Source organism: Chiroxiphia lanceolata, chromosome 22 (genome assembly GCF_009829145.1).
Source record: "Chiroxiphia lanceolata isolate bChiLan1 chromosome 22, bChiLan1.pri, whole genome shotgun sequence".
In the NCBI taxonomy this organism is placed as follows: Eukaryota; Metazoa; Chordata; class Aves; order Passeriformes; family Pipridae; genus Chiroxiphia; species Chiroxiphia lanceolata.
The window spans coordinates 3770616-3796616 of NC_045658.1; the positions used below are offsets into that span (position 1 = coordinate 3770616).

The 26001-nt window shown below is 53.8% G+C and overlaps 1 protein-coding gene across 8 annotated transcripts in view; it reads left to right on the forward strand.

The window, feature by feature from the left end:
• CASZ1 (castor zinc finger 1) overlaps nucleotides 1–26001 on the forward strand; it is a 277948-nt gene that overhangs the window by 162181 nt on the left and 89766 nt on the right. For 6 of the 8 annotated variants that reach the window (XM_032708904.1, XM_032708910.1, XM_032708906.1 and 3 more), the window contains one exon: nucleotides 10800–10885. Coding sequence is in view for 1 of the 8 variants with exons in the window: in XM_032708910.1 (XP_032564801.1) it covers nucleotides 10882–10885 (4 nt within the window). In the remaining 7 variants the exon portion in view is untranslated. The remainder of the gene's footprint in view (nucleotides 1–10799; nucleotides 10886–26001) is intronic. The other 2 variants (XM_032708905.1, XM_032708911.1) reach the window with 1 other exon arrangement.

Below are 26001 nucleotides of genomic sequence, written 5' to 3' on the forward strand. Positions count from 1 at the left end.
AGTAGAGCAAATACTCAAAGTTTTCACCTCGATGTTTCACAAGATGATATTTGGATTATTCCAGGTGTGTTCTAGTGCAGCATCTAAAGGTGCCCTGTCAGCCTGCTCTGGCTGCCTCAGCTGTGCTGTTTAATGTTCCCTAGACAAGGCAGGAGAAGAAAAGAGCCCCACAATCTCCTGAACTCAGCCTTCAAATCTCCCTGTAACTCTATTCTTCTTACCTTCAACTCACCTGGACTGACTCTTCTGCTCCTTGCCTGGGAAGTTCATGAAATCTCAGGGTATTTAAACGTATCTTATCCCTCTGGGGACACTGCAGAGAGAGACCCTTCAGAGCATGAAGTGGGGAGTCCTGCCTGGAGCAGAAGAACCAGAGCAGCCACTCCATATGCTCCTGGACACAAGGCAGGAGCTGCATAGGATGGAAACCCTCTCCTGGAGTCAGAACTCCACAGAGAAATGTCCTCAGAGCTGCAGAGGGTGCAGATTGTGTGAGGGTTTTTTTCTCCTCTTAACAGCTGCTGCTCCTGTAGATAGGCTGGAGCATTTCCCAGCTGAGTGGATCTGTCTGTGGACCAGCATCCTGAAAGCTCAGGGGTCTGGGGGTTGTTTGGGACACCCTCCCTTCAAAAAAAAAAAAAAAAAAAAAAAAGAACAAGAAAGAAAGAAAGAAAGAAAAAGCCTCTAAGATGAAACCAGGATAACTAAATAACGAGAGCCCTGTCCTCTCCAGGCTCGGGTAGCTGCATATATGATTGTCAACTTGATGAAATCCCCCCGGATGTAATGAGCTGATTTTCTGCTGTTAATATTGCATCTGCTGATGAAGGATTCGTTAGGATAATGGAACGAAGCTAAAATATAAATGACTCGCTGTCAAGAAGCAGCTTTTGCTTGTGTTCTCCTGACAGTTCCTCGGCCACGGCGAGGGAGTTTTGTGTGCTCGGCACACGTTTGGGAGGTGTGTGTGGGTACTGGGTCCTGCATGTGCAGGGACACACGTGTCAGAGCGTGTTCCCTGCGAGCCCACTGCCTGGGTACCTGCAGCCCGCTGGGCACTGTGGGATTCTCTGTGCCAGTGGGGCCACAATGGTGCTGCATCAGAGAGCAGCAGCCAGGGAAAGTTGTTCCTTTGCTGGGCTGAGGCTGCCAGGGGAGGGAGGGAATGTGTGCTGCTGGAAAAGTGTCTGCGCCTCCACTCCAGGTCGCCCTTGGTCTGGTGTGTTCCTTTTTTCCTTTAGTTTTGTTGCCAGAGTTGCTGTGTTTCCTTTCTGAACACGAGAAATCAGTTTAAGCATGTTAGAAAGTGAAGCAGATCTTTGCTCGTGAAGCTTTTGCAGATGCAGAGTATTATTTTCATGGGGAAATGCAAAAAAAGATCGTGATAAAAGTGGTTGTGGTGCTGCTCAACAATAATTCGACACCTGGGCAGAGAATCTAAAGGTTCCGCTGTCAGACTGGGGAGATGGGGTTGGTTTTCCTTGCAAAAAGTAAAAAGGAACCAGCCCTGTCACTGAGGGGGTTTTAACTTTAATGCAATTTCTCACACACGACCCCAGCACTAGTTCCTCACCCCATCTCAGGGCTGTGCCCATGTCTGAGTGTGTGTTAGACCTTTGTTATCAGATGTGCAGGGAGGAAAACCTTTCCAGAATACCTTTAAAGAACACCTTTCCAAGTACCTTTGGTATCTTCGGCTTTCTGTGCATTTCATGACAGCATTAACCAAAATATAACATTTGCCAACCCTTCCTTTTACCCTGTGCCTGAGGGCATTTGGTGTTTTCCCTTCAAGTCCATGTTCCTGGACGCATGAGGATCTCAGCTTTCACTGTTTGTTTGTTTTTTTAGTTTTTAATCACATTTCTCGCTCTTCTGATTACCAAGGAGGAAAGAAAAAAGATTGAAAACATGAACCGTAATGGCTCAAAAATGAAATTAAAAAAGAGCTTGTTTTCCATTATTATTTTTCAAATCACATTTTTCAGCCAGTAATGTCAGGGATCAGAGCAGTGATTTTATTCTTTCCTCAACAGCAGTTTTTCTGGGGGTGTGGGATGGTGGTGTCGCAGCCCCTCTAACCTGCACATCTTTGGTGGATGTTTGGTGGACAAAGCCTGGCCCAGCACTACTTTTGGGGAGTTCCTCTCACTGTTCAGACTCCCCTAGCGAGGAGCATTGGTGGTTTAATTGAATCATTCTTTACAAAAGACCATGAATATCAATGATGGGGGAGGGGGGAGACACATGAATATGATGCTGAAAATTTTGCATTGGAATATGTTTGATGGAAAACAGCTTTCTGACCAAGTGTGTGGGGATGAACTCACATGTAGCACTTTTCCAGCCTTTTTGTGAAAACATTTCTTTGCTTTCCTTCACGATAAACACTGCGTGGAAGAAAATTTTCAGCTAAAAAATTACTTTTCCCAAAGATATTTGGCAGGAGGGAGAACAGTTCTTTTCTGCTCAGTGTTCTGTCAGAGTTTGAGTTGTGCAGACATAAGGCAGTGAGTGAGGTGTGGTGGTTCCTGCCCAAGGCCAAGTGCAAGGGACAAGGAAGCCCAGGCGTCGTCCCTGTCCCACTGAATCCCTAAAGATGACCTTGCACCAGGACTCTGACATGCCAGAAAAGGCAGAACAGAGATATTTTCCAGGGGATCAGAGTTATTCCCAGCAGGAAGGTGGTGCAGAAAAGCTGGAAAGCCTTTTGTGCTTCCACACTTTCTGTTGCACAAGCTCTAAATTCCCAGACTCGCAGAGGAAGAAGCTGGTGAACAATTTCCAGTTTCTTTGCTGCCTCTTGGCAGTGGTAACACAGCCAGTCCTGGGCAACTGGGAGTCATGAGCTGGGCTCCAAACGTGTGAGGTCATCCTGGAGGTTTGGAGATGGAGCAGGCAAATGCCGAAGGGAATGGCATTCTTGGACTGGCTTTCTGAGTCCTTCAGCCTTTCTGGGCTTTTCTCTGCACAATTAGCCTTGGCAAGGGGGTGGGCAGGGAGGTCTGACCAGCGTCCGTCCCTCTTGGCATCTCGGAGGCTTTTTATCCCAGTTGCTGGAGGGCACAGAGCCAGGCCTGGGCCAGCGTCAGGCAGCACAGCCCCGCTGGTGTCAGCAGGGCCTCCCTGATCCACACCCACCTGGACTCTCCTCCCAGCGTCAGGGAAACTCTTTTGAGGAATTCAGTGGCAAATTCAAGCACGGCTTGGCTGGGACAGGGTGTCTGTGTTATGGGAGGGTCCCCTTTGGCTCTGGGGCTTGGTGGCGTTGGGCAGACTCGACCTCCAGCAACCAGCCTGGGGGGGAAATCACAGATCCCTCTCCCCAAATCCTCCCTTTGGATTTTTCCTTCATTTCCACTCTTTTCCAGGTACCCTAAGGCCTAACAAGCCCTGTTACCTCTTCCCACATACCAGGTCTCTTGGGCCATCACTTGGAGCGTATATGTGTGTTTCTGAGTGTCACACTTATTTTTTTTTCTGGGGTCCCCTGCTTCATCATTATCTTAATCACTGTTGTGTTAAGTTTCATGCTTCCTTTGACCTTTATTTTCGGCCTGGTTATGCTGTTTATCTGCCTCTGACACTTGTCCCCCGGTGCTATTGCCAGGGAAACCCAGCACAGAGGCCTTTCCCTTTTCCCCCACCCCCTTGTCCCTTTCTGTTTAATTTTTTTCTTTCCTCTTTTTTTTTCTTTCTTTTTTTTTTTTTTTTGTCTTTTAACATGGTTTTCCTAAAAAGTTTTTTAATCAATCAAATTTGAGGCAGAAAATAGGCTTGGTCACGCCTGGTCCTTGGGTCGTGTGACACTCACTCAGGGTCCTGACAGCTCCTCAAAGGGGGCACCCGGGACGAGGAGGGGGGGCCGGCAACGCGTTTCCCCAGGAAAGAGCCCGTTTCCATGGCACTGCCCCCACCTCTCCGCCATCCGCCAGCCCGACGTGGGCCTGAGGCTCTTCAAAAGGGGCGTTGGGGAGCGTGTGCGTGTGTGCGGGTCCGGCGAACAAAACGCGGCGCGGGGGCGGCGGGGGCCGCGCCGACAGCTGCCGGGGTTCTCTGCCCCCGCAGCTCGTGGGGAGCCAGCGGGAGCCGCGGCGGCAGAGCCGGGGCCCCGCCAGGGCCGCATAATCAGGGGCTTTTCATAAATGCCCCATTTTTCATCCCCATCTCTAAGGCATGTGCTCCGGGAGCGCTGACGCGGGGGGACAGCGCTCCCCAGCCCTGGTGCTCACGCCGGGCTCTGCCCCCCTGCACCCTCCTCTGCCCTGTCTCCGCAGGCTGGCAGGTGCCCACTGCTCTGCCAAAGGCAGCTCATGCCCCCCTGGCTGGGGCTGGGATAGAGGGAGCATGGAAGCAGCCTCACGGCTGTGTCGGTACCAGCTCCCACCAAGGCAGGACCCGGGCTCGGCATGTGCCTCACCATCCTGGGCAGTCGCCTTTTCCCTTTTCCTCGGGTCCTCCTTGCTTCCCTGACTTCTCCCCACCCTGCCCTGGGAGACCACTTGCCCTTCTGCTGCCTTCATCCCAGGCTCTGCACCTGGGGTTTTAAAACCCTTTTCTTCCCCCCCTTTCCCCTCCCCGCCTTTCTCAAGTTCTCTTCTGTCACTCTGCCACCTCCTGCCCTTCTTTTCCCCATGCCCTTTCCAGTTCTCCGTTCGTGCAGGGTCTTTTTCTTTCTCTCTTTTTTATAATTAATGATTAGTTTTAATTGGTTTGCTTAGGCAGCCTGACAGCAAATTAGCAGGAACCAGCCCAGGGCTGCCTAATGCCAAGTTTGGGGACTGCTGCGCTTTACAGAAGCAGTGGCGGGAGGTGAAATCCTCGGGATCCCCCCTTGGCGCTCCACTCCTGCTGTGCTGGGCTGGGCTGTAGCTGTGCTGGGAGGTGGGGGGCCGAGTTCTTTCCTGGTCCCAAGTGCCATCAGTGCTGGGAAGCTGGGACGGGCAGTGGTGCTGTCCCTGTCCCTCTGTCCCTTGCTCCAGCACTCTGAGCTGCAGGGTTACCTCCATGATGGCCCCTGTCCCTTTTCTACTGCCCAGTGCTGGTTTTCCTCCTCCTTTTTGCATCACCTTTATTGAGCCGGGCTCTGCTCAACAGGTTTGAGCAGAGGGGCCAGGGTGAGAGGCAGGGCAGGATGTCCCCGGGGAGCACTGTGCCGAGGGGAGTGCTCAGGCAGAGGAGCAGCAGCTCTACCCGGAGCTGAAGGCAGGTAATGGGGACAGGGTGGAAGGGAAGGGGGGCTTTGCTCTTTTCCTCCTTCGCAGTGCTTTCCCTTTGCTTTGCTTTTCTTTTCTTTGCTTTTTTTTTATAGCTCCCATTTTTCTTTTTTATGAGAGAGAAACTGCAGGGTTCTCCCAGGGCTGGGAAGAGCGCTCGGTCCCAGGCTGCTCCCAGCCAGATGGAGGGGAAGAGAAGGGGGGCAGTGGGCCCATAATCCTGGGAGGAGAGTTTTCCTGGTTAAAGAGGATTGGGGATGGAGTCTAGGACATTTCAGCGTGTTGTTTTAGGAAGAAGGGGCAGACCATGACCTATTTGGGATGCTTGTTAATTCTCAGCACAAAACTTTGCAGGGACCACTGGCAGCTGTGTAGCCCTACAAGTGTGGATGGAGTTGGTTTGTGTTGCACTGCTGGTATTGCCTTGCAATGGCAGCCAAGAAAGGGTTCCCTTTCCTCTCCTTCAGCCCATACCTTTTTCCCTGGGCAGCCCAAGATTGGCAGGAGATGATAGTTGGGTGGGACTGCGCAGCTGGAGCTATACAGCAGCCAGGATATTCCAGCCCTTCTGCAAACCAAGAAGGCTTGTTAGGCTGGTGGCAGCGGGGTGTGTTTCTTGTTCTTCTCAGTTGTCCCTCCTTCAGGTGTTAAATGGGTGCTTCTGCCCTTACTGGACAACCAGTCCAACCCTCCAGCTGAGTGTTAATACCTACATTTGCCTTTTTATGGGATCCAGAGCTCACGTAGAACTGAAATCAGAGGGATGTGCTGTCTTCCTGGGATTTCTGTCATGGAGGAACAGCCTTTTTGTCAGTCACAGAGGTCCCTGCTGCATTCCAGATTCATGAAAGATGGAAGCCAGCACAAACACGTCTGCTCTCAGATCTGTGTGTTGTTCAGCTGTGAGTGTACTGGCAAACACCATGCTGTGATACCTTGCTGCAGCCTGGCCCCTTTCCCACAGACTCGTGTGGTTGGAGCTCACTCAGGTGCAAACACTGACAGTGCACGGACCGGCTGCTGCTGTGTGGGCATCCCGTGAGGCTCGGGGGCTGCGGCCACAGGGGCCCCTCCTCTGCCCTGCCCTGCCCAGGACACAGGGCTCTGCACTCCCACACGGCTCCAGTGTCCCTGCCCAGTCCTGATGAACCCTCAGAGAGGCCCTCATGCCTTCACCAGTGTTCTGGACCTTAGCTGACCTTTGGGCCTCTGCAGAACAAGGTGAGGGTGAGTCTTCCTGTCTTGAGGAGAGAGGGAGAGGGATGAGGAGAAGTGTGGAAAAATAGCTGCTACAAAAGGCATTGAGACCTCACAGCTAATTTCACTTTTAGGTGATCTTGCCTTATTCCCAGAGCTGATGTCCATGCAGTAGCAGAAGATATATTTGATTTGTAGCAAAACTTCCTTGTTCTGTGCACTTGGGAAGTCTCCTTTTCCTTTTCACACACACCCATCATCTCAGGGGGTGTTTTAAGACCCTCTACATTTTCTTCTAGGCTGTTTACATTTCTCTGCCCTTCAGTGAGCCAAAAGGGGCTCAAGGAGGTGGCCACAATGTACACTTTCATGTAGCAGCAAGGCTGGGACAGATCCATGTCATTTATTTGTCAGTCCCTTGTTGGCCAGTGCTGAGGAGTAAGTGATGCTCAGGAACTTTTTGCCAGGTGATGCTTGGGCCAGGCTGGATGTATGACCACACACCCAAACCCTGTGGCACTCAGCAGAGTTCAGGGATGGGCACCACTGGGGTGTCTGGGTTCCCACCCACAGGGCTGAGTGCAGGGTGCTGGGTGCTTGCTTCGTGGCTTACCAAGTTTATTGCTCATACCAGGCTGATCAGGACAGTTCCAAAACTTGGTAGTGCCACTGGAGCGCCAAGCACTGTACAAAGTTGAATGAAGGCACAGCTCCCTCCCTGGGAGAGCAGCCATCTCTCTCCCTGGTGTCCAAGCCATCCTTTCCCTTCTGGTTTTAGCAACGTGAGTGCCAGTATTCAACCTCCCCCTTTGCAGTTTCGGGGCTCTGTGATAATCATGTAGTTGTTGACAATTGAAGAGCAGCTGAGGGTCACCAGCTGTTTCACTGCAGAGCTACAGGAGGGAAACTGAGGCACGGACCTGAAGGTGCCTAAAGATGCCCTCGGAGCTCCGGAGTGACCCACTGAGGGATTGTCCCACCTGGGCTCTGCGGCTGCCAACACAACCCATCGATGCGAAGGAAACCCAGAGGAGTGGGAAGCAGCAATGCCTCCTGTCCTTCCCTGCCGTGCCTTTGGCTTGGCTTGCTGCCCTTCCTCTCCTCTTCCTCCCCTGGCACCCCTGGCTGGCAGCACGTGCCCCGAGTGCTGCTGGGCCGGCAGCCTGAGCCGGCTCCTTTAAGGCAGCCCGCCGGGAATTGCGCGGTGCCAGCCTCCGCCGCCAGTGCCGCTCCCGCTTCCCCCTCGGAAAGTTTCCTGCCCAATTGTTATGTGCGATCCGATCTGAAAGTTGCTCTCTAAGCTTCTTGTCACATTTTGACTTAATGAAGTGCAACTGGAGTGGGAATTGGGGTTCATCACGCCAGTCTCACTGCGCTCCCTTGTTGTCAGAAAACAGGGGCGGTTGGGGACCGTAATGCAACGCTGCAAGTCGTTATCATTCCGGTCAGTCTGTTTAACACAAAATTAAACAAAGAACTAATTAGTGCCTCATGAATTAATAAATGCGCAGTTGCCGGGTAGGAAGGGGAGGAAGGAAAAAAGGTTGTTGAAGGAAAGATACTGAAAAAGTCGAATTAGGATGTTGTGTCAAGGGGAAAAAAAAAATCTGAGTCCACTTTGGCGAAGAGTTTGGATCCATTGGTTTCCTTGGAATAAGCTCCCCTCCTCCTCCTGCGTCCTGCTTGCCTGCTCTGGAGCAGCAGTGTACAGCAGGCACGGGGAAGAGGCAGCCTTTCAGTGCTTCTGGGGGGGGCTTATAAGAAAGACAGAGACAAACTTTTTAGTGGGGCCTGTAGTGATTGTGGTGATGATTTTAAACTAAAAGAGGGACAGTTTAGCCTAGATTTAAGGAAGAAAATGGTTACAGTGAAGGTGGTGAGGCCCTGGCACATGTTGCCCAGAGAAGCTGTGGCTGCCCCATCCCTGGAGGTGTCCAAGGCCAGGTTGGATGGGGCTTGGAGCAACCTGGGATAGTGGAAGGTGTCCCTGCCCATGGCAGGAGGTTGGACTACATGACCTTTAAAGGTTCCTTCCAACCCAAGCAGTTCTAGGATTTTATCATTTTCCAGTGATGATCCCTAGAAGCTGGAGCTGGTGTCCAGTAGCCAGATATAAATATTTATCCAAAGCATGTGTGGGGGCTGAGAGGTGCGGGGTGGAAGCCCTTCGTTGGAAAGGAGGGAGCCTTCAAAGCTGGTCATGGCGAGCAAGTCTCCTCTCTTTGTCTGACGGCTTTTTTCCTGGAGAATCCACGATTGACACAGTAACAGTGTGTAATCTCAGATTAACTATGTCCCAGCAGAGCTCCCCCTGCTCCTTGCCCTCCCCGGCCCCCTCCCCATGCGGAGCCGGGCAGTGCCGGGGTGTCCGTCCGGCGTTCCCGGAGCAGGGCTGAACACGGGGGCTGTGCCAGGCGCCCACCCGGCCGGACAGCCCCGCAGGTGCCGTGCCATGCCATGCTGCCAGCGAGCGGGCTGGGCTCTGGCACATTGTCAGGCAGGGAAGCAGAGCTGGGGGAGGGAAGAGTCCATCCTTAAGAGGACATGTCAAGTACAATTAGCGTTATCTGTCTAAATATGTACTGGGAACACAGAATACAAGAGGAGGCCTGGCTGGCTTTAATGGAGACATATGCAAGGTCATATTGCCTCATACAATCCCCCAATCTGATTTGGGGATTACACATTCTAAGTAAATTGGCGTTATTCCTCTTGCATCATTGATAAGCTGCGGCCGAAAGAAGAGGAGTAAGAAAAAAAAAAAACAATTAAAAACTCAAACCCAAGAACTGACCGTGAGCAGGGGCGAGGGAGTGAAGGCAGGAAGGCAGAGAGAGTTACAGGCAGAGAGCTCGGGAAAAGGGGCGAGAACAAAAGGGAGGGAGAGAAAAAAGAGCGTGACAGAGTGGCAGAGAAAGCAGTGGAAAGAGCAAGGAGGAAAGGAAGAACAAAGGGAAGAAAAAGGTGGGAGAAGGGAAGAGAGAGCCAGAAGGACCGAGGATGCCAGGGTGGGAGAAGCACCTCAAGTGGGGGAGCTGTTACTCCAGCCGTGCCCTCAGCCTCGTTAGCACCAGGATTTGAGTGGGAAAGGAAACAGCCAGGCTGGTTATGCATCTTCCTCACCCGAGGGGCTCCCTGCGCTCTGTGTCCATCCATCCATCCATCCATCTGGGATATCTCACCAGCTCCTTCCCACTCTGGGTCCCAGCCAACACCAGGCATCTATCTTTGGCAGTGCTGGAGTGTGAGTGACGGGAGGAGCCTGGCCACACGCACGGAGCACCAGCGCCCCGGACACAGGGGCAGCACAGCGTCCCCTGAACCCAGTCCCTCTCACTGCTGCCCTCCCTGGGGCTAAAGAGGGTCCCTACAAGGGGCTGGGTCCTGGCACCCGCTGGTGCATCCGGAGAGGGAGCGTGTGGAGAGCTGGATTCCACCCCGGCTGGCTGTGCGTGACCTCGGGGCAGTTTGTCACTGCACTGCCACTGCGGGCAGTTGTGGGAGCTGTTTTGGCAGGGCTGCAAAACAGAGGCTGCAGGAACAGCCCGAGCACCCTCACCACTGTGCGTGGAGCCACCCCGTGCTGGCGGCCCCCTCCCGGCTCTGGGAGAGGGAGGTCCCTGGCTGGCTGTGGATCAATCCTCCCCCTCCCGCGAGCTCTCCTCCTGCGCAGGATAACCCCCTCCTGAAGTCTCACGGCACGGCTTTTATGCTCTGTCACATTTTTGGAACATATGGTTTTAAATAATTCAATTTACTTTTCATGTGTTTTGCTGTGACTTTTTTTTCCCCTGTCCCTTTTCTCTTTCCTCCTCACTCTCTGGATTCTCCAGGGTAGAAAATGCACAGATGAGTGGATAAAGGGGTTCAGTGCACTGGGACCCAGCCCTGCACCCCATCATCTTGTGCCCCACTGGTGTGCAAGGGAGGCCTCAGCATTAGCACACGGGTGAACCTCTGTGAAAGAGGGGTCAGCAGAGGAAATAGGAAGATTGGGAAGGGAAAAATTTGACATGGAGCAGAAGGCAGCCTTGGATATGTGGGCAGAGCATGGTGCAGGCCAGCAGGAGGTCTGTCTCTGATACCTGGAGAGCAGGATTCAGGCCAGTAATAGCTGCTCTCTCTATGGGAAATTATTCCCAAGCCTCCTTGGGAGCCTCTTCCACAGGGAAGTGCCAGAGCACGGTGTGTCTGGTGGGGTGTGTGGCACTGTGGGGTACAGCCAGGAGCAAGGAAAGCATTTTGTTCCCTTTGTGGAGTCTGAATATCCCAGGCTGGCCCTGCTTGCAGCTGGGTTCTCACCCAGGTGTTGTGAGTTGTCTGTGCCTTAGCTCTTGCTCAAATATTCCCTGTGTGTTAACTGGATCCTTTCTCTTCCCGTTCCAGAATGAAGTGAATTTAGAGCTAAAAACGAGGCAAGAAACCAGGCCTTGAAATCTCCGAAAGGTAGGAGAGACTTCAGACTGCAATGGGTATGTCACTACGCCCTCCTGGGTTCTCTTTTCCTCTGCGTGTCTCTCACACTTATGGCCTGCTCACTGTGGCTGTGTCTGCACTAGAACTTCTGGGGTTGGACCAGTGTTAGTTACAGAGATGGAAACAGAAGAAGGTCTATTGCAGACATGGCCTCTGTGTGTCCTAATCCTGTCTTTGTCTTTGTACACCAATTGTTCTGGCACCTGGTTTTGTCACTGTGGGTTTTCCTCAATATCTGCTCTCCTGCCTCTATCTTTACAGATAAAAAACTGTGTGAGGGTTTTGGTGAGAGGGTACTGCTTCATCTTCATCCATGTGGGCTGGGGGAGATGGATAAGGTCCTTTCACTGAATAGGATGCAGTCTCCATCTACTGTGAAGTTTTGCTGAGCTCAGTCCACATAATTCAGATGGTGATGTGCCTGTTCTCCTCCTCCTCTGGCACAGTTTTATCTATTCAGACTGCAGCACCGTGGTGGTAGGATGGAAGCAGCTCTGTCTCCAGCAGAATCCTGACTTTTCTGGGTTTTCTCTTTAGCTAGACTGTCACGGTCTGTCTTACTGCAAAAAAATTCCAGCTTCATGATCTTCTAGAGCTGGATGGTCACTTAATCTTTGTCTGATAAGAGTTAGAGGCCTAAAACCCATGGGAATGAAAGGTGATTGTGTCTCTTAAATGCCTCATTTCCATGTGCTGGGTCAGAGATTCCCTGTGCCACCTCAGATGATGGTTACTGAGAAGTCCCTGCCAAGCCAAGGCAGTTCCTGCTTTCTCTGGCCCTTCCTTGTGGCCCCAGGAGTACTTCTGAGCTCCCTGTGTGTCACCTGGAGAGTTCCCACCCTCTTCCCTGTGTCCCTGCTCGGTACCCTCTGCAGCACTGCCACGGCTGGCCTCTCCCATTGCTCCTCTCCCTGCCCAGGCACCTCAGCAGCTCTGAGGGCAGGAGTGGCCGTGGGGAGGGTGGGCAGTGCTCTGCCCTGTGGGACATCCCCTCCGAGGTGCCGGGAGCGCTCTCTGGGATCTGGGATGTGCCTGCACTCAGAGCATCCCTGCGGCAGTGGGGACCCCTGACGCCCGGTTCCAGGGAGCTCATGGGCTGAGTCCCAGGGCCATGTGAGGGGCCCGGGCTGGCTGGGGTGGGAGGGGGCCCCAGGCCGGGCTGGGCAGTGTCAGAGGTGACCGGTGGAAGGCCAGTGTTATGTAAATACCGCTGCTGTAACATGGCAGGGCTGAATGGCCCTGTGCGTCCATCCATCATTGCTGGGGAACAGAAGCCTCCCTGGGAGCACAGGGGGCCGGCAGCGCGGGGCAGGCAGACACAGGCAGCATGTGCCCTACTCATAAACTGTTTGTTTTCTTTTTGTCTCTCTCGTTTCGAGGCACCCCACCGAGAGCAACTCTCTGTTTTGTCCTTGCAACCTCTCCCCCAACCTTCCCCCCACCACTTCGGGCCTTCCTTTTCCTCCCTCCTTCCCCCAGCCCTTAAAAAAATGGGGGGGGGGGGAAGGAGAAGGGGAAAAAAAAAAAAAGAAAGTCCCCAGTTCACATTGCGGCTTCTTTCTCTGACTTCAAAGGCTCCCCATCATTGTTTGGGATCGGCAGGCAGTGGCCCTGAAAACGTGATCACAGCCGGGCACAGTGTAGGTCACCACCGAGCGCCATGCTCCGAGCGCTGAAAGGAACAGGCAGATTCTTCCCTTTTCATGCTTCACAACCCTGGTTACAGCGCTCTGCCTCGCCCGCGTGCTCCTCGCTGCGTGGCTATTCTTGCTCTTTTCTCCTCCTTTGCCTCCCGCCCTCCCTCTCTCTCTCTCTTTCTCCCAGGTCCCTCATTTCTCCGTCCCTGTGCTCTCATCCTCCCCTCCTCTGTGCCCGGCATCACACACTTTTCACACTTTCTTATTTTCTTTCCATTACTTTTCCTCCTCACTCTCTCCCTCCTGGCACTGCTGCCACTTCTCTCTGTTACGTGAATCGCTGTTTTATTTCTCCCTTTTCCCTCTCCCAGAGGCCGGTCAGGAGGTTGATTTCCTCATGCTCCCTGTTGCTGTTTGGTAGCAGCCATCCTCTGACATTTGCCCACGTTTCTGTCTCCCCCTGTGATATCTCACTCACTGTGCCCAAAACTGCAGTGGTTCTGTAATCTCTGGATCAGCCCCAGACAGATGACAGCCCTGACCTCCCCACAAGATGTGAGCCCACTGCTCACATGTGCAATGGGCTTATCCCTTGAAATGTAACACGGCCTCACGTGGGGAGGCAGCACACAGAGCCTGCCAGCAGTGTCAGCTTCCAAACTTGCTCTCTGGCTTTGCTGGTTAACCTGAAGGACTTGGCAGGTGGGGTTAGTGTTGTGGGTGGGTTTGGGAAGCCAGGCACTGACTTGGGAATGTCACAGGGAAACCTTCGTATCTTGTAGGTCTCACATGGAACATGACACTGATGGTAGTCCTGAGGGCAGAGTTAGGCAGGGATAAGGCAGAGGGAAGCAGGCCCAGCAGTTTGAATGGGCATCCCAGAATACTTCCTCAGCAGCTCTCAACGAGGGAACATCACCTCGTTGTACTGAAGCCTTGGGTGTGTTTGGCTGCACAGTGAGCCAACAGCCAGATGGCAACTCCCTGCCTGCAGAACATCCCCCCAGCAACACCAGGAGCTTCATCTTGCTGCAGGGGAACAGCCTGGCCTCGGTGCCCCTCCAGCACCCACCCGGGCACAGCTCCCTCCCCGCTGCCCCCGGAAGCGGAGATCTCCGTGCTTGTGCCTCTGGTGATTTGTGAGGTTGTTTTAATGCCGAGGAGCCCACCAGGACTTGTCTCTTGCTAAATAGGCATATTAAGGGACATTGCGGCAGGGGTTATAGAGTAATAATTTGTCCTAATGAGCCGGTGTCACGTTCTCCCGGGCCGAGCCGTGCACAGGCAGGAGCTGTGGTAGGAAGGGGCTGCGCTGGCTGACCTGCCAGCCCAGGTTAATGAAGTACTGCACTGCCTGGGGTCAGAGAGCAGGAGCTCAGCCAGGCAGCAGTGGTTCAGGGGGCTGGAGGGGAAGGAGAGGGCTCTCCCCTGAGCTGAATGCCCCAGGGAGGGCCTGTGCCATGCTGGACAGAGCAGCAGGATGCACGTTACAGCACTGGGATCTCCGTGCTGTGCTGGTGGGCTGAGAGCCTCAGCACCCTCATCAAACTGTCTGCAGGCAGAGGTGAACCTGCTGCGGCTGGGGCATGGCTGGGGTTTGTCCTCTGGCCCTGCAGGAGGGCCCAGGCTGATGCATGTGGAAGGAGGCTGGAAGAGTATAAGAGAAGGACCTCACCTCTGTTACAGGTGCTCCCAAAGACTGGCAGGATTGAGATCCCACAGAGCCAGACCAAAAAACACCAGGGGATAGATGCAGGCATGTGGCAGGTGGTGATGACCAGTGCCTAGCTAGGAGGTTTACACAGAGATGCCAGAGGAAGTTCTCTCTGTCCTTCCTGTTCCCTGTTTCTCCTCCCGTTATGCTCCCCCATGGCTTGCTGAGATCCTTTGTCTTGCACAGCAACTCTGAACTCAAGCAGTTGCTTCCATCCCTTGTGGGAGGTGGGCAAGAAAGGCACAGGGAGTGTTGCCAGTCCCCCAGTGAAGAGCATCAGGGAGCAGGCTGGAGGCAGGACAGCCTGGGCAGCTGTGGTTCTGCAGGAGAGGGAAGGAGGAGCCAAGAACAGGGAGTCCTGGCCAACCTGCTGCCTTGGGGATCCATGGCCTGCCTCGTCTCTGTGGATCACACAGCCCCGTCCATGCCACACCAGTGCCCTGTGGTCTGCAGCACAAGCCTTGTATACCATCTTCCTCCTCCTCCTCCTCCCACTCTTTGCTCCTTCCCCCCTGCTTCTCTTTGCTTTTCCCTGTCTCCATCTCTCTCTCCCTTTCATCTACTCAGAAGGCTTTACTCTACTTCCTTGTCACCCTAATTGATTGCATTAACCTTTCAGCGTATTGGATTTCCCCAGCACCGTGCAGAGAGCACTGTGCAATATGCTTATAATCCGTGCTGTAATGGACAGGGAGCAGTCAACGAGCCCCTGCTCCAACAGGTTCTGCTGACAACTTCTTCTCAGGGAGGGGGAGAGGGAGCACTGGTGGGACCTGCCAGCACGGGGGTCCTGCAGCCCCTGCACAGCCTCGGTGCTCCCCATGAGCAGGGTTCCGGTGTTAGCTCGGGAGAATGGAATCCTTGGAAAAGGATCCAGCATGGGAAGCGGGGAGAGGTTGTATTTGACCCTATTACTGTAATTTTTCCTTGTGTCTGAGCACCCCCCTTCTCTGTCTGCTTGCCTGCAGTTTTGTTCCATCTGTTCAATGCTAAATTAATGTGCACCTTACATTTAGGCACTTGTTGCTGGTGGCAGGATGAGAAGACAGTATCATGGAATCTCCCTGTTTTCACATTGTGCTTGCCTCTGCCTTGTCCTTTAATTCCTGTGTATGAGGATGTGAGGGAAGCAGACACCTTTCCTGGGGTTCCAGAGAAAAGCATAGGAATTTTGTGCTGATGAGGAAGACAGCACCAGGGTGCAGAGAGATGTGGAGATAGAAGCCCTGAATTATATCTCAGGCTTGGCCTTGGATAAATCCTTTCACTCCTGGGTACCTCATTTCCCCCCAGGATGTCAGAGCTGTGCTTTCGGTGCAGCAGAGTCTGCAGGAGGGCTGGGGGAGACCCAGGGCTGTTATCACTGCTCACAGGGCAAGGATGGGAACGTGGCTGCAGACAGGCAGTGAAGCTGCACAGCCAAGTGTCACTGCTCACGCTGCCAGCAAGGCAGGAAATAAACCCACATGATCAGTGGCAAGAGCATGTCAGCCTGTGAAAGGCCTGGCAAACTGCTGGTGGCCAGGGCAGAGCCAAGAGATGCTTTGGCATCCTTTATTTTAGAGGACTGGGATGATGGATCTGCCATAATCTGCTGGCCGTGGTGCCCAGGCTCAGTTCAGCACAATGCTTTGAGCACTGGGATGAGTTCCACTGAAGCCAAAGTCATTTAAGCACATATTTAGGAGTTTCATTTGACATGGACCACAAGATGAGATGCAGGCCCTTGTGAGGCCCTTTTATAGTTCTCCTTTTCCAACAGTTTTTAGCACAAGATGGTTCTTCATTTATGGTTGTGGCTCACGTGTGAAAACCAGCAACAGTGGCAGGGTGGCTGATCACTTCATAGGTCTTCAGCTCAAAAGTTACCTCATCTTGTTAAAAGCAGAGTTACTTTGCCTCTTTTGAAGGTGCTCATTCTGCCCAGGGGATGTTTAGAAACTTTGCAAGTTCCTGAGCACACCAGAAGGAGGGGACAGGGTTGTACCGTGCAAGGTAAAGGTAAATACCCAGTCTCTTTGTTTTTCCAGGAAGAAAGGAGAAAGGACAGGAGTCAGAGAGAGGAAAAAACTATTCCAGGTGATAATGCCAAAAAGTGGGAGTCTCCTTAGAAGCCAGAAGGTAGTTGAAGGGATGGACTTTATTTTAGGTTAAATAGAGAAGAAATAGGAGCAGGAAGCAAAGGATGAGAAATTTGAAACAAGCAAGAGAGAAAGCAAGTGAGCGAGAGCAGCACCTCCTAAATGGAAGGGTAAACAGGCACTCCGAGGCATTAACTTAATTGATTGTTCTGCAACAGGCTGAACGCTGTGTTATTCTGTCGCCGTGGCAACAACCCAAAAAAATTGTCAGCCTGTTTGGATGAAGTGAAGCGAAACATTCTCTAATTTGCGGTGATCCGGGTGTTTGTTTTCCTTCCGAAGAGGCGGGGGCTCTATTGATCTATTGTTTGCACAGAGATTTTTTTTTCGCGGCGATACGGGGAAAGCAGAGCCCGGGGTGTGCTCCCGGGGCAGGTGAGGCTGCGGGGGTGTCTCTGCCGTCTTTCCACAGATCTGCCTGTGCTGGGTGGCCACGTGAATCCAACAAAAGTTCCAGCGGTAGGAACCATCCCAAGGAAGCTGGAGGACAGGGGGAAGTGTCTGGCTGTGATGAACTTGTGAGGAAAGTCTTTGGCTGTGATGAATTTGTGCCTGAGCTACTGCTTTGGTCCATCCTGTTCTCATCCCTTTGGGCTCTTGCAGTTCATAGTGTCATAGAATCATAGAATATCCTGAGTTGGAAGGGACTCACAAGGATCATCAAACCAACTCCTGGCCCTGCCCGGGACAACCCCAAAAGTCACATCAGTTCTGTCTGTGTTGCAGTCTCTGGTGTTAGGTAGGGTCAGCTACAACTGCCTCAGGCACAAGAGCAGCTCTGTGCCCCTACCTGCTCCCTTGCCAGATCCATGCTGTTCCATATAATGTGCCTGTGCACTGCCTGTGCTTGTGAGAATGTACTGTTGCACACTTGAGGAAGGACAGGAGTCATGTTTGAGTTTGTCCCTATTCCACAGCTGTGGTAAGATAAGAAAGTGCCCAATTTGAGCTCCCTGTTACACCAGCAGAGGTGAAATCTCTGGACCAAAGGAGGGGGGATTTTTTGATTTTGTCTCCTGGGATAGGGGGCCAAGCTGCTCCGTGGGGCTGTGCAGGACAGCAGGTGGGGATGGCTGCAGTGGGATGGGTGACTGGCTGCAGACAGCTTGGGGCAGAGCCAGGGTGGGAAGAGGCCCCACAAGTTGTGCAGTGACTTGTGCACCTCGTCAGCAGAGTGTGGCCCTGCACAGCCCTGGGGGCCAGGCAAGAGCTCCTGGGGATGCCACTCACTGTCAGCACATGCTTGGTTGCAGAGTGAAATGTTGCTGCAGCACTTGCTTCAGCTGGGAATCGTTCAGTCAGAATGGGAAAGCCCAGGAGACCAGGGAGCAAAGCCCACGTGGCCAGGGGTGAGCAGCGAGGCCCTGGGCCAAAGACATGATACCAAGAGACAGGGGCTGTGGCAGGGGAGGGGAAAGCTGGCAAAAAGGTGCCTTACAGGTCTGCAGCAGGGGGAACAGGCAATGATGGCTCCGAGCCAGTGGGAGGGAGAGTGGCAGAGGTGGCTCTGGGCCAGCAAAGGAGAGCAGAGAGGGTTTCCTCGTGACAGGGGATCAGTAGGAGGGACAGGCTGCTGACCTTCCTTGTGTGTGGCTCTGCACGGAGGTTTCACCCTCCCATTTGGGGCTTTCTGCACTCCCACGGCCTTTGGGCACCCTGGGGGGAGTCCCATGTTTCCCATACAGGCTCATCGTCCTCATTTCTCCTCAGCAGTGCCCCAGCCCACGCACAGCTAGTCCAGCTGCTGCACGAGGGCTGTCTAGTTGATTCCTAAGATTTCAGGGAGAGCTGTGGAGTATGTTAATGTCAAATGTTGGAGAGTGTTGCTTTGTGGGGTGTACAGGGGCAAAACTCCACAGTATATCCCTGCACTCTTCCTGCCTCCCTCCCTGCTCCTTTCTCTGCTGTCTTGGGGGTTTTTCCTTCTCTGGTTGTACTGGTTTTGCTTTATCATCCTTTTCCTCTTCTCTCTCTCTCCCCCTCTTCTCTATTTCATTCTTTCCATCCGTTTTTTAACTCTTCTGCTCTGTTGCTCTTTCTGACACTGTAGATGTGGGTGGGGATAAGAGACTGTGGCTGGTGGTAAGCAGTGTCCCCAGGCCCTGTGTCCTGCTTGGGGACCTGTCCCCGTGCTCCTGGTGGGTGTGCGTGGGTGGGGGCACTGTGGGCACGGGAGAGAGGACTGCTGTGTGTCTCCCAGGGGAAGGCTGAGCTGCCAGTGAAAGTTTGGTGGTTATCAGCGTCAGGAGAAGCTAAATAACCCTGTAACTGGTATGAAGGTGAATTCACGGTCTGGTGAGCACTGAAAATACGAGAGGGCTCTGAGACAGGCAAAGTGTGGAGAGGGGAGTAGAGCTCACCCATGGCTCAGGGCAGGGCCGTGTCTGCCGAACGGTGTGAGGACGTGTGCTGATGCCACACAGAGCATCAGCCGTGGCAACCCTTCTTCTGGGGGCTGGCCAGGAACGGGGAGGGTGCTCGGGACGGCAGGTTCGGAGACAAATGAGACATGCACACAGTGACAGGGCAGGAACGCCCGCAGAGAACGTCTGTGTAGCCCTGGCTGCGGCAGCCACGTGTGACCGCACAGCCCCGCGCACACGCGTGGCCACAAGGCCGTGCATGCAGCCAGACCACACAGGGCACAGCCCCACGCGCCCTCAGGTGTGGAGGGGCGTCCACAGCTCTGGGATCGTGGGGGCACAGGCACACCCAGCGCTGTGCTGGCTCACAGTCACATCAAATTCCCCCTTGGTGTAAGTACACTCCAGCCAGGCAGCACAGGCGGATTTATCCCAGCGTATCTTGAATGTCTGTGTGGTTACCTGCTGTGAGCGGGAGAAGAGTTGCAGGAAATCTATTCTCCTTCCAGCTGGGAGAGGCTGATGCCTTGGGAGAACCGGGAGATGTGCAGAGAGGAAACCCCCTTCAGCTTTTCACCTGGAGCTGGTAATCTCCTTGCGCCGAATCCCTGGAACGGGGGAATTGCATTTGAAGCTCAGCCAGTGGTGATTTAGCGTTAGACGTTTGCAGAAGAGACTTTGATTAATTCATAGTAAAATCGAGTAGCACTTGGGTGCCAGTGCCACATTCCAGGGTGAGCCGGCGACCGAGGTGCGCGCTGGGCGGGTGCCAGGTGCCTGAGCAATCCCCGCGGAGGTGGCAGCGCCATCCAACCCACAGCCTCTCCCTGCTTGGGCTTCTTAATTATTAATTTATTTTTCTCCCTTCCTTGGCAAAAAAATAGTATTTGGTAACGACCTCAAATTGCAAAATGCTGATGATTTGGAGAATGTGTCACAGAAGCTCCAGGGTGATAAAGGGGAGACGAATCCCAGCCAACAATCCGGCTCAGCCAGTTTGCCTATTTATTAAAGAAAAAGCCCAGATCATTAACTTTTTTGTTGTTGTTCTGTTTGCGGGCAACTCCCTGCTGGCAACTTTCGGGCGCCCAGTAAATTAAACCGAGTATCGGCCTGGTTCGGGGCAGCCTGAGCTCCTGTTTAGAGCTGGAGATGCGTTAGAAACTGGCTGCGTTTATGTCAGTGCATGAATAAACCCTTCAAGGTACCACGCAGAAGTGCTCTCTGGCATAAAGGCAGTGTTGGAAAATCCTCTCTCAGTGACTCGTGGAGGGTCAGGTATTGTGACTGGAGAGCTGAGCTTCACTTCCCCTCCCTCTGCTTGTTCGCACAGTTAATTGCCCCTCGCCAGTCCCTGTGCCACGCTGGTCCCTGGAGAAGCAGGGCTGGAAGAGAGCATCTGTAGGCACAGGCTTTGTTGGTTCCCCGTTCGCCTGCTTGGCTTGGTTGTTGAATAAAGAACAGTTTAGGGATGGGCTTGCCTGCCTGGTGCCTCTGTGAACTCCGAGAGTTCCCTGTGCTATCAGGGAAGGGTGATTACGTCCCCCTCCTCTGGAACATCCCACGTGTTCACTGAAGTAGTGCTTCCAGCTAAATCAGTTTGCTGAGGGCTCCAGCTTCCCTTAATTCAGTGTCAGGACCGGGCTTGCATGGCTATTATTCAAGGAGCTTTATCAGAAGCACAAAGCCAGCATCTGCCCTCCTGCTTCCCTCTGGGCATCACCAGCTCTCCTGCCCCGGCTTTGGCACATGGAGACTCGAGAGACTGCCTCACCGAGCCCATTTGCAGGCAAAACTCGTTTCAGCTCCTAGAGAGTCTCCTGTTTCCCGGCTGCGGGAGCACCGTGCCCTGTCACCAGTGCCTGGCAGAGCAGCGCGGGGGCGCGGAGAACCGGCTGGAACCCGGGAGCTCGTGTGGGAAACAGGAGCAGAGGCACTGCTGAGATTGCCAGCCTCTCCCCTTCCCTCTTCCAGCCCAACCGAGTTGTAAATAGAGCTGGATCTTAGGTTTTAATCTCAGCTGATGTTCGAGCCCTTTCCCTCAGAGGTAGCCACCTTCCTCCCTAGGCCTGGCTCATGTCCCTCCACACTCATTTCTCTGGTGAAGCCTGCCCAGACCCGTGCTCACGTGGGTGCTGATGGGAGGAGAAGGGTATTTTTCAAGGTTTCTGCTGGGTTTTTTTCTTCTGAAATACAAGGATGTGCAATTTTTTTAGTTTCAATTTAGCATTGGAGAATTTTATAATTTAGTAATTAAAATCTCTGATAGGCTTTAGAAATTGCAGCTAATTGAATTTAATGGGAAGATGATTTTCAATTTTATTTGATTACCCGGACCCCTGGCATTGGTATTTATGGGAAAAAAATGGGAAATGTGCTGTGTGGGCTAAGATGGCATAATTGAATTAGGGCTAATCGGATTTCTTCGTCATGAATTTCACTATAATTTTCCTATAATTTTCCATTAGATATCTAGTTTACAAATATTCACAAAGAAATGAAGCTCTTTCGGAATGGAGATTGCTGGCTAACAGGATTACAGGGACGATAGCTCGGCACTGCCAGCCCGGGCTCCTTCAGTAATGCAATCGCTGCGTCTGCCTCACACTTACCGCCCGCCGCTGCTCCCCGCACCCTCCGGCCCCTACCAGGGCTCCCGGGGGGCCGCGGCCGCGCTTGCGACGGGCTGAGAGCTGGCTCTGCACGGTGCGTCCGTGTGCCATCGGCCCGGCTCGCGGGGCTGTGCCGGGGCTGTGCCAGAGCTGTGCCGGGGCCGTGCCAGGACTGTGCCAGACTGTGCCGGGACTGTGCCAGACTGTGCCGGGACTGTGCCAGACTGTGCCGGGGCTGTGCCAGGGCCGTGCCGGGGCCGTGCCGGGGCCGTGCCAGACTATGTCGGAGCCGTGCCAAAGCTGTGCCGGGGCCGTGCCGGGACTGTGCCGGACTGTGCCGGGACTGTGCCGGACTGTGCCGGGGCCGTGCCGGGGCCGTGCCGGGGCCGTGCCGGGGCCGTGCCAGGGCCGTGCCAGAGTCGTGCCGGGGCCGTGCCGGCGCGGCAATGGGCTCACTCAGAGCCCCTTCCGTGCGTGCTGCCACATCCCCGGTGGGCAGCGGCGGTGCTCAGCCAGCCCCGCTGCACAGGCAGGGCCAGCCCCGGCGGACACGCGGGTGCTGCAGCACGGGACGCCTCGCCTGCCCTCCCGGTGCCGTGGGGGGGATCCTGCTGGCACATCCCAGAGAAGGAATGGCAGTCGGTCCCCGCTGTGTGCAGCCTGGGGTCTGCTGCCCGTTTCTTACCTTCTCCATCATCTTCCCTCACTTCCCTGCTGTCACTTCTAATGAATGTCTGTCTCACCTGCTCCATCAGGGACAGTCCCCAACCCTGCTCTGTACCCATCTCAGTGACCCCTTGGGAGCAGGGCTGACACGGCCTCTGCCTGTGATGGGGCAGGTGGAGCAGAGCAGACTCTTTGCTCCCGTTGCCTTCCCTCCTTTCTCCTTTTGCTCCTGCCCAAGCCAGGCCAAATCCAGAGTGAATTTATGGAGACCAGCCCTACTCTTCTGACAGCTTCAGAATCCTGTAAAATCCAGCTTGTCTCTCTGCCTGTCCCATCTCTGTTGCTTGCTGGGCTGTGTGTTGAGAGCCCTGTGTGCCAGTGTCCTCAGCCCATGGCAGGATACAGTTGCTGAGGGGCAAGTCATTGCCCTGTGGAGTAACTAGGGTAGCAGCTCCTCTACCCAGAGCCCCTTTGCATCTCCATGGTATCAGGCCTTCCACGTGTCCAGAGCAGGACAGTCACTGCCAAACCATCCGTGACAATTCTGCCCTGTCCTGTGTGCCCAGGTGGGTGTCACTCTAGTGTGCCAGGACCATACACACGGCAGTCACATGTTTGTGCACTTACATGTGACTCTGTATGTGCGTGCACATGGCAAGTGCTCACGTTTTTGTTTGCATCCAAGCATGTCTGTGCAGGAACAGCTGGTTTGCAGCTCCTCTTCACAGAAATCACTGTCTTTTGTGCTTGCCCCATGTTTTACAGTAATGGGTCTTGCCCAGTCTGTGACCTGTCACTGGGCAGCAGTTTCCTGGTGCCTCTGGAGTTCATCCCAGTGTGCCAAGCTGGGGCTTGGGGGCTTTGGGGGGGCAGGCTGGCTCAGGGTGGCACTTGCTGGGTTTGCAGGCAGAGTGCCTGCATTTGAGTGCCAGGTACCTTCCCTGTTGGCCGTGATGCCTGGATAGCACTCTGCCCTTGCCTCCTCGCCCTGAAATCCCCAGGCTGCACTTTTAATCGCTGTAGTAAATTGTAACTAATTGTTAGCACATTCAAACCCCTGCCACTCCTTCCCCCCAAGTCTTCTGGGCCCCTGTGGAGCACGAGGACATGCCGTGTACGTTCAGTGCTGTATGGTCCACTCCCACTACAGTCATTCCCTCTGGGCAGTGGTCAAGAGATGAGCAGTATTTGGCTTCCAGCAGGTGCTGGAAGCTGTGGAGTGTCTGAAAAAGCGGCAGCCACATGGTGGGGAGCTGGTGTCAAACTGAGCAAGGCCAAGGAATGGCAACTGGCAGGATGATCCCAGCAGAGCCCCACCCGGCACAGTGAGACTCGGCACAGCCGCTTTGGCAATGTGTTCTGGGGCACCATGTGCCAATAATGTGATTGAAACTGAATTGAGAAGGAAGGAGGGAAGGAGAAGGAAAGGGAAAGAAAGCACGGATTGTCTGCTCCTGCCGCCCAGGCCCCGAGGCCTCCGGGCGCCTCCCTTGACGAAACAGAAATCAAACAAAATTACAGAAATAGGGCAAGAGCATTTGCCTAATAGACTCCCCAAGCAGGAGCAGGAGGAGGAGCACAGCGCTGCCAGATCTCCAACCTGCAATCTGGGAGCCAGCGCCCTGAGCCCACATGAATCCAGAGCACGGCCCCAGGCCCCGGGGTCAGCTCCTGCTAAGGAGGGAGAAACTGCCAAGAAAATGGGCTAAGCATAAGAAACAAAGGTAGAAGAGACACAAAAAAAGGGGGATGTCCCACATATCAGCGTGACTCACTCCCTGCTTAGCCCTGGCACACTGTCTGCGGGGAAAGCATTAAACTGTAATAATAATAATAAATTAATCATCCTTCCCCCTCCCATTGCACTTTTCATCTGAGGATCTCTGAGCACCTGGCAAACATTAATTACTGAGAGCTCCTGATGCCCCTGGGAGGGTGTGAAGGGACAAGGAGAGATCGCTTCACCTGCCATGAAAGGGCAGCCGTGGCTGGGGTGGCTCTTGCTGTGGCACAGCAGCACAGTTCAGAGCAGGGTGAGGGGTGCTGCCTTCCCTCAAGTGCTCCTGGGGTGCAGAGGGACACTGTCAGAGGCAGCCTTCCCTCAGGTGTATCCATACCCTGGAGGGATAGGGGAAGGAGGGGAGATGCTGCTCTCATGGGGGGCACAGGGGTCCCCAAGGGAGCAGAAAGCTCCAGAGCCCCTGAGAGAGGAAAGAACCAACTTTTCTTGGGTAAGAGGCAAAGGAGGGAGGATGGGGAAATAAAACCTGATCCTGTGACTGGAGATCGCTGAGATAGGAAATCAGGCCTTGCCGTTGCGTCAGCTGTAGGGCGTGGACTTCACCTGAAAAAACACCTTGGCAAGTTGTTCCTGCAAGGAGGAGTGGGAGGGACAGTGGGAAGTCTGCGGAGGGGATCCTCTGGGTGTGTTTAGGTTGTGTGTGTGGGTTCATGTGTGTCATGGTGTATGGATATGTGTGTATTTGAATGTCAGTGAGCACAGAGTATCATTTTCTTTGTGGAGTGCATATGCATGTTGCGTGTGCGTGCAGGGATGGGAGGGGTGGGGAACATTTGGATACTGATGTGTGAACGTGCTCAGCTCGGTGCACGTAGAAGAACAGGTATGTTTAGAGGGTCTGTGGGGCTGTGTATGTGCAGTGACACATCCATGTTAGAGTGTGTGTTCCCCTTTGTAAGGAGGTGGAGATACAGCTGGGGCCACTCACTCAGGGAACAGCAGCAGTGATCAGAATTCCCACTGCTTAAATATTAAGTTCACAGGAGAGGCAAAAATGGGGAAATCTGTGTGATGTGAAATGCAGTGAACTTACGGGACCTGTCAGCAACCTCACACCTGGAAGGAAGCGTTGGGCCCAAACTGAGCTCCTACAGAGCCAGCACAAACATTTCTGCTACTGTCCATCAGTTCCCCGGGTGGAATATTCCCTGGCAGGTGCTGTGGTGTCTGACTGGCGTAGGGACCAGGGCAGGCTGCGCCGAGGATTGTGGGTGCTGTTGGCCGGGCCGGTGCCTGTGTTGGGGCCAGCGAAGCACAGACAGGCAGGATTTTAATGGCAGCGCTGTGTGACAGTGCTGGTTGGAGCCGATGGTGTGGTTAGAAACCAGTGGGGAAGTCAGGGTGATGCTGGTAAAGTTTTGCCCATCTCAAAGCAGGAGCTTGACTGCACCAGGTGGGAAAGTGAGTCCCGTGCAGGGCTCTGTTCCGGAGCACTGCTTGGCTGGGCAGCCCCGGGCAGGGCACACTTGCCTCCTGCCTGACACTGCCGTCCCCACCTGCTTCCTGGCCCGGAGGGTCTCTGGGTGGCTCTGCTTTAGCAGACTTTGTTTAGATTTTTTCCAGGCAAAGCCAGAATACTTGTGGTTTCCACAAATGACTCCCCTCTCCTCTTCCCTCTCCCTGCCCTCCGGCTGCGCTGCCCGTGCATTTTGCCCATGCAAATGCAGCACTGCTGAGGTGATGAGTGAGCTGCAGTTGGGTCTCTGGGCTCAGGACACTCTGTGGGTGCAGTGTATCCTGGTGCACAAACACACCTGGGCTCCTTCCAGCCTTGTGACTAACCTGTCCAGCCACTTCTGGCGAGTCACTTCCCTCGCTAGTGCCTCAGTTTCCCCATCCCCAGTGGGGTAATGATGCTGGCCTCCTTTGAGAAGCACATTAAGTTCTGCTTATAAAAAGGATTTAAGAGCTGGTGAGTCCATGGGCAGCTCCCCAGCCCCGGTGAGGAGCCCAGCTCTGCCAAAATCCATGGAGCCAAATATGGTGTGTTCACAAAAACAGCCTTCAACCTGCTCAAAATACCTATTTAATCAGGTAAATAATCTGCTCGTTTGTTTTAAAGAAAGAGGCTTATATCTCTGTTTACCCAACACGCCTCTCAGAACCTCCCTCGCATTCTTTGCTACTTAGAAAAATAAAGCAACAAAAAATGAGGAAATTCGCTGCAAAAGAGCCCCC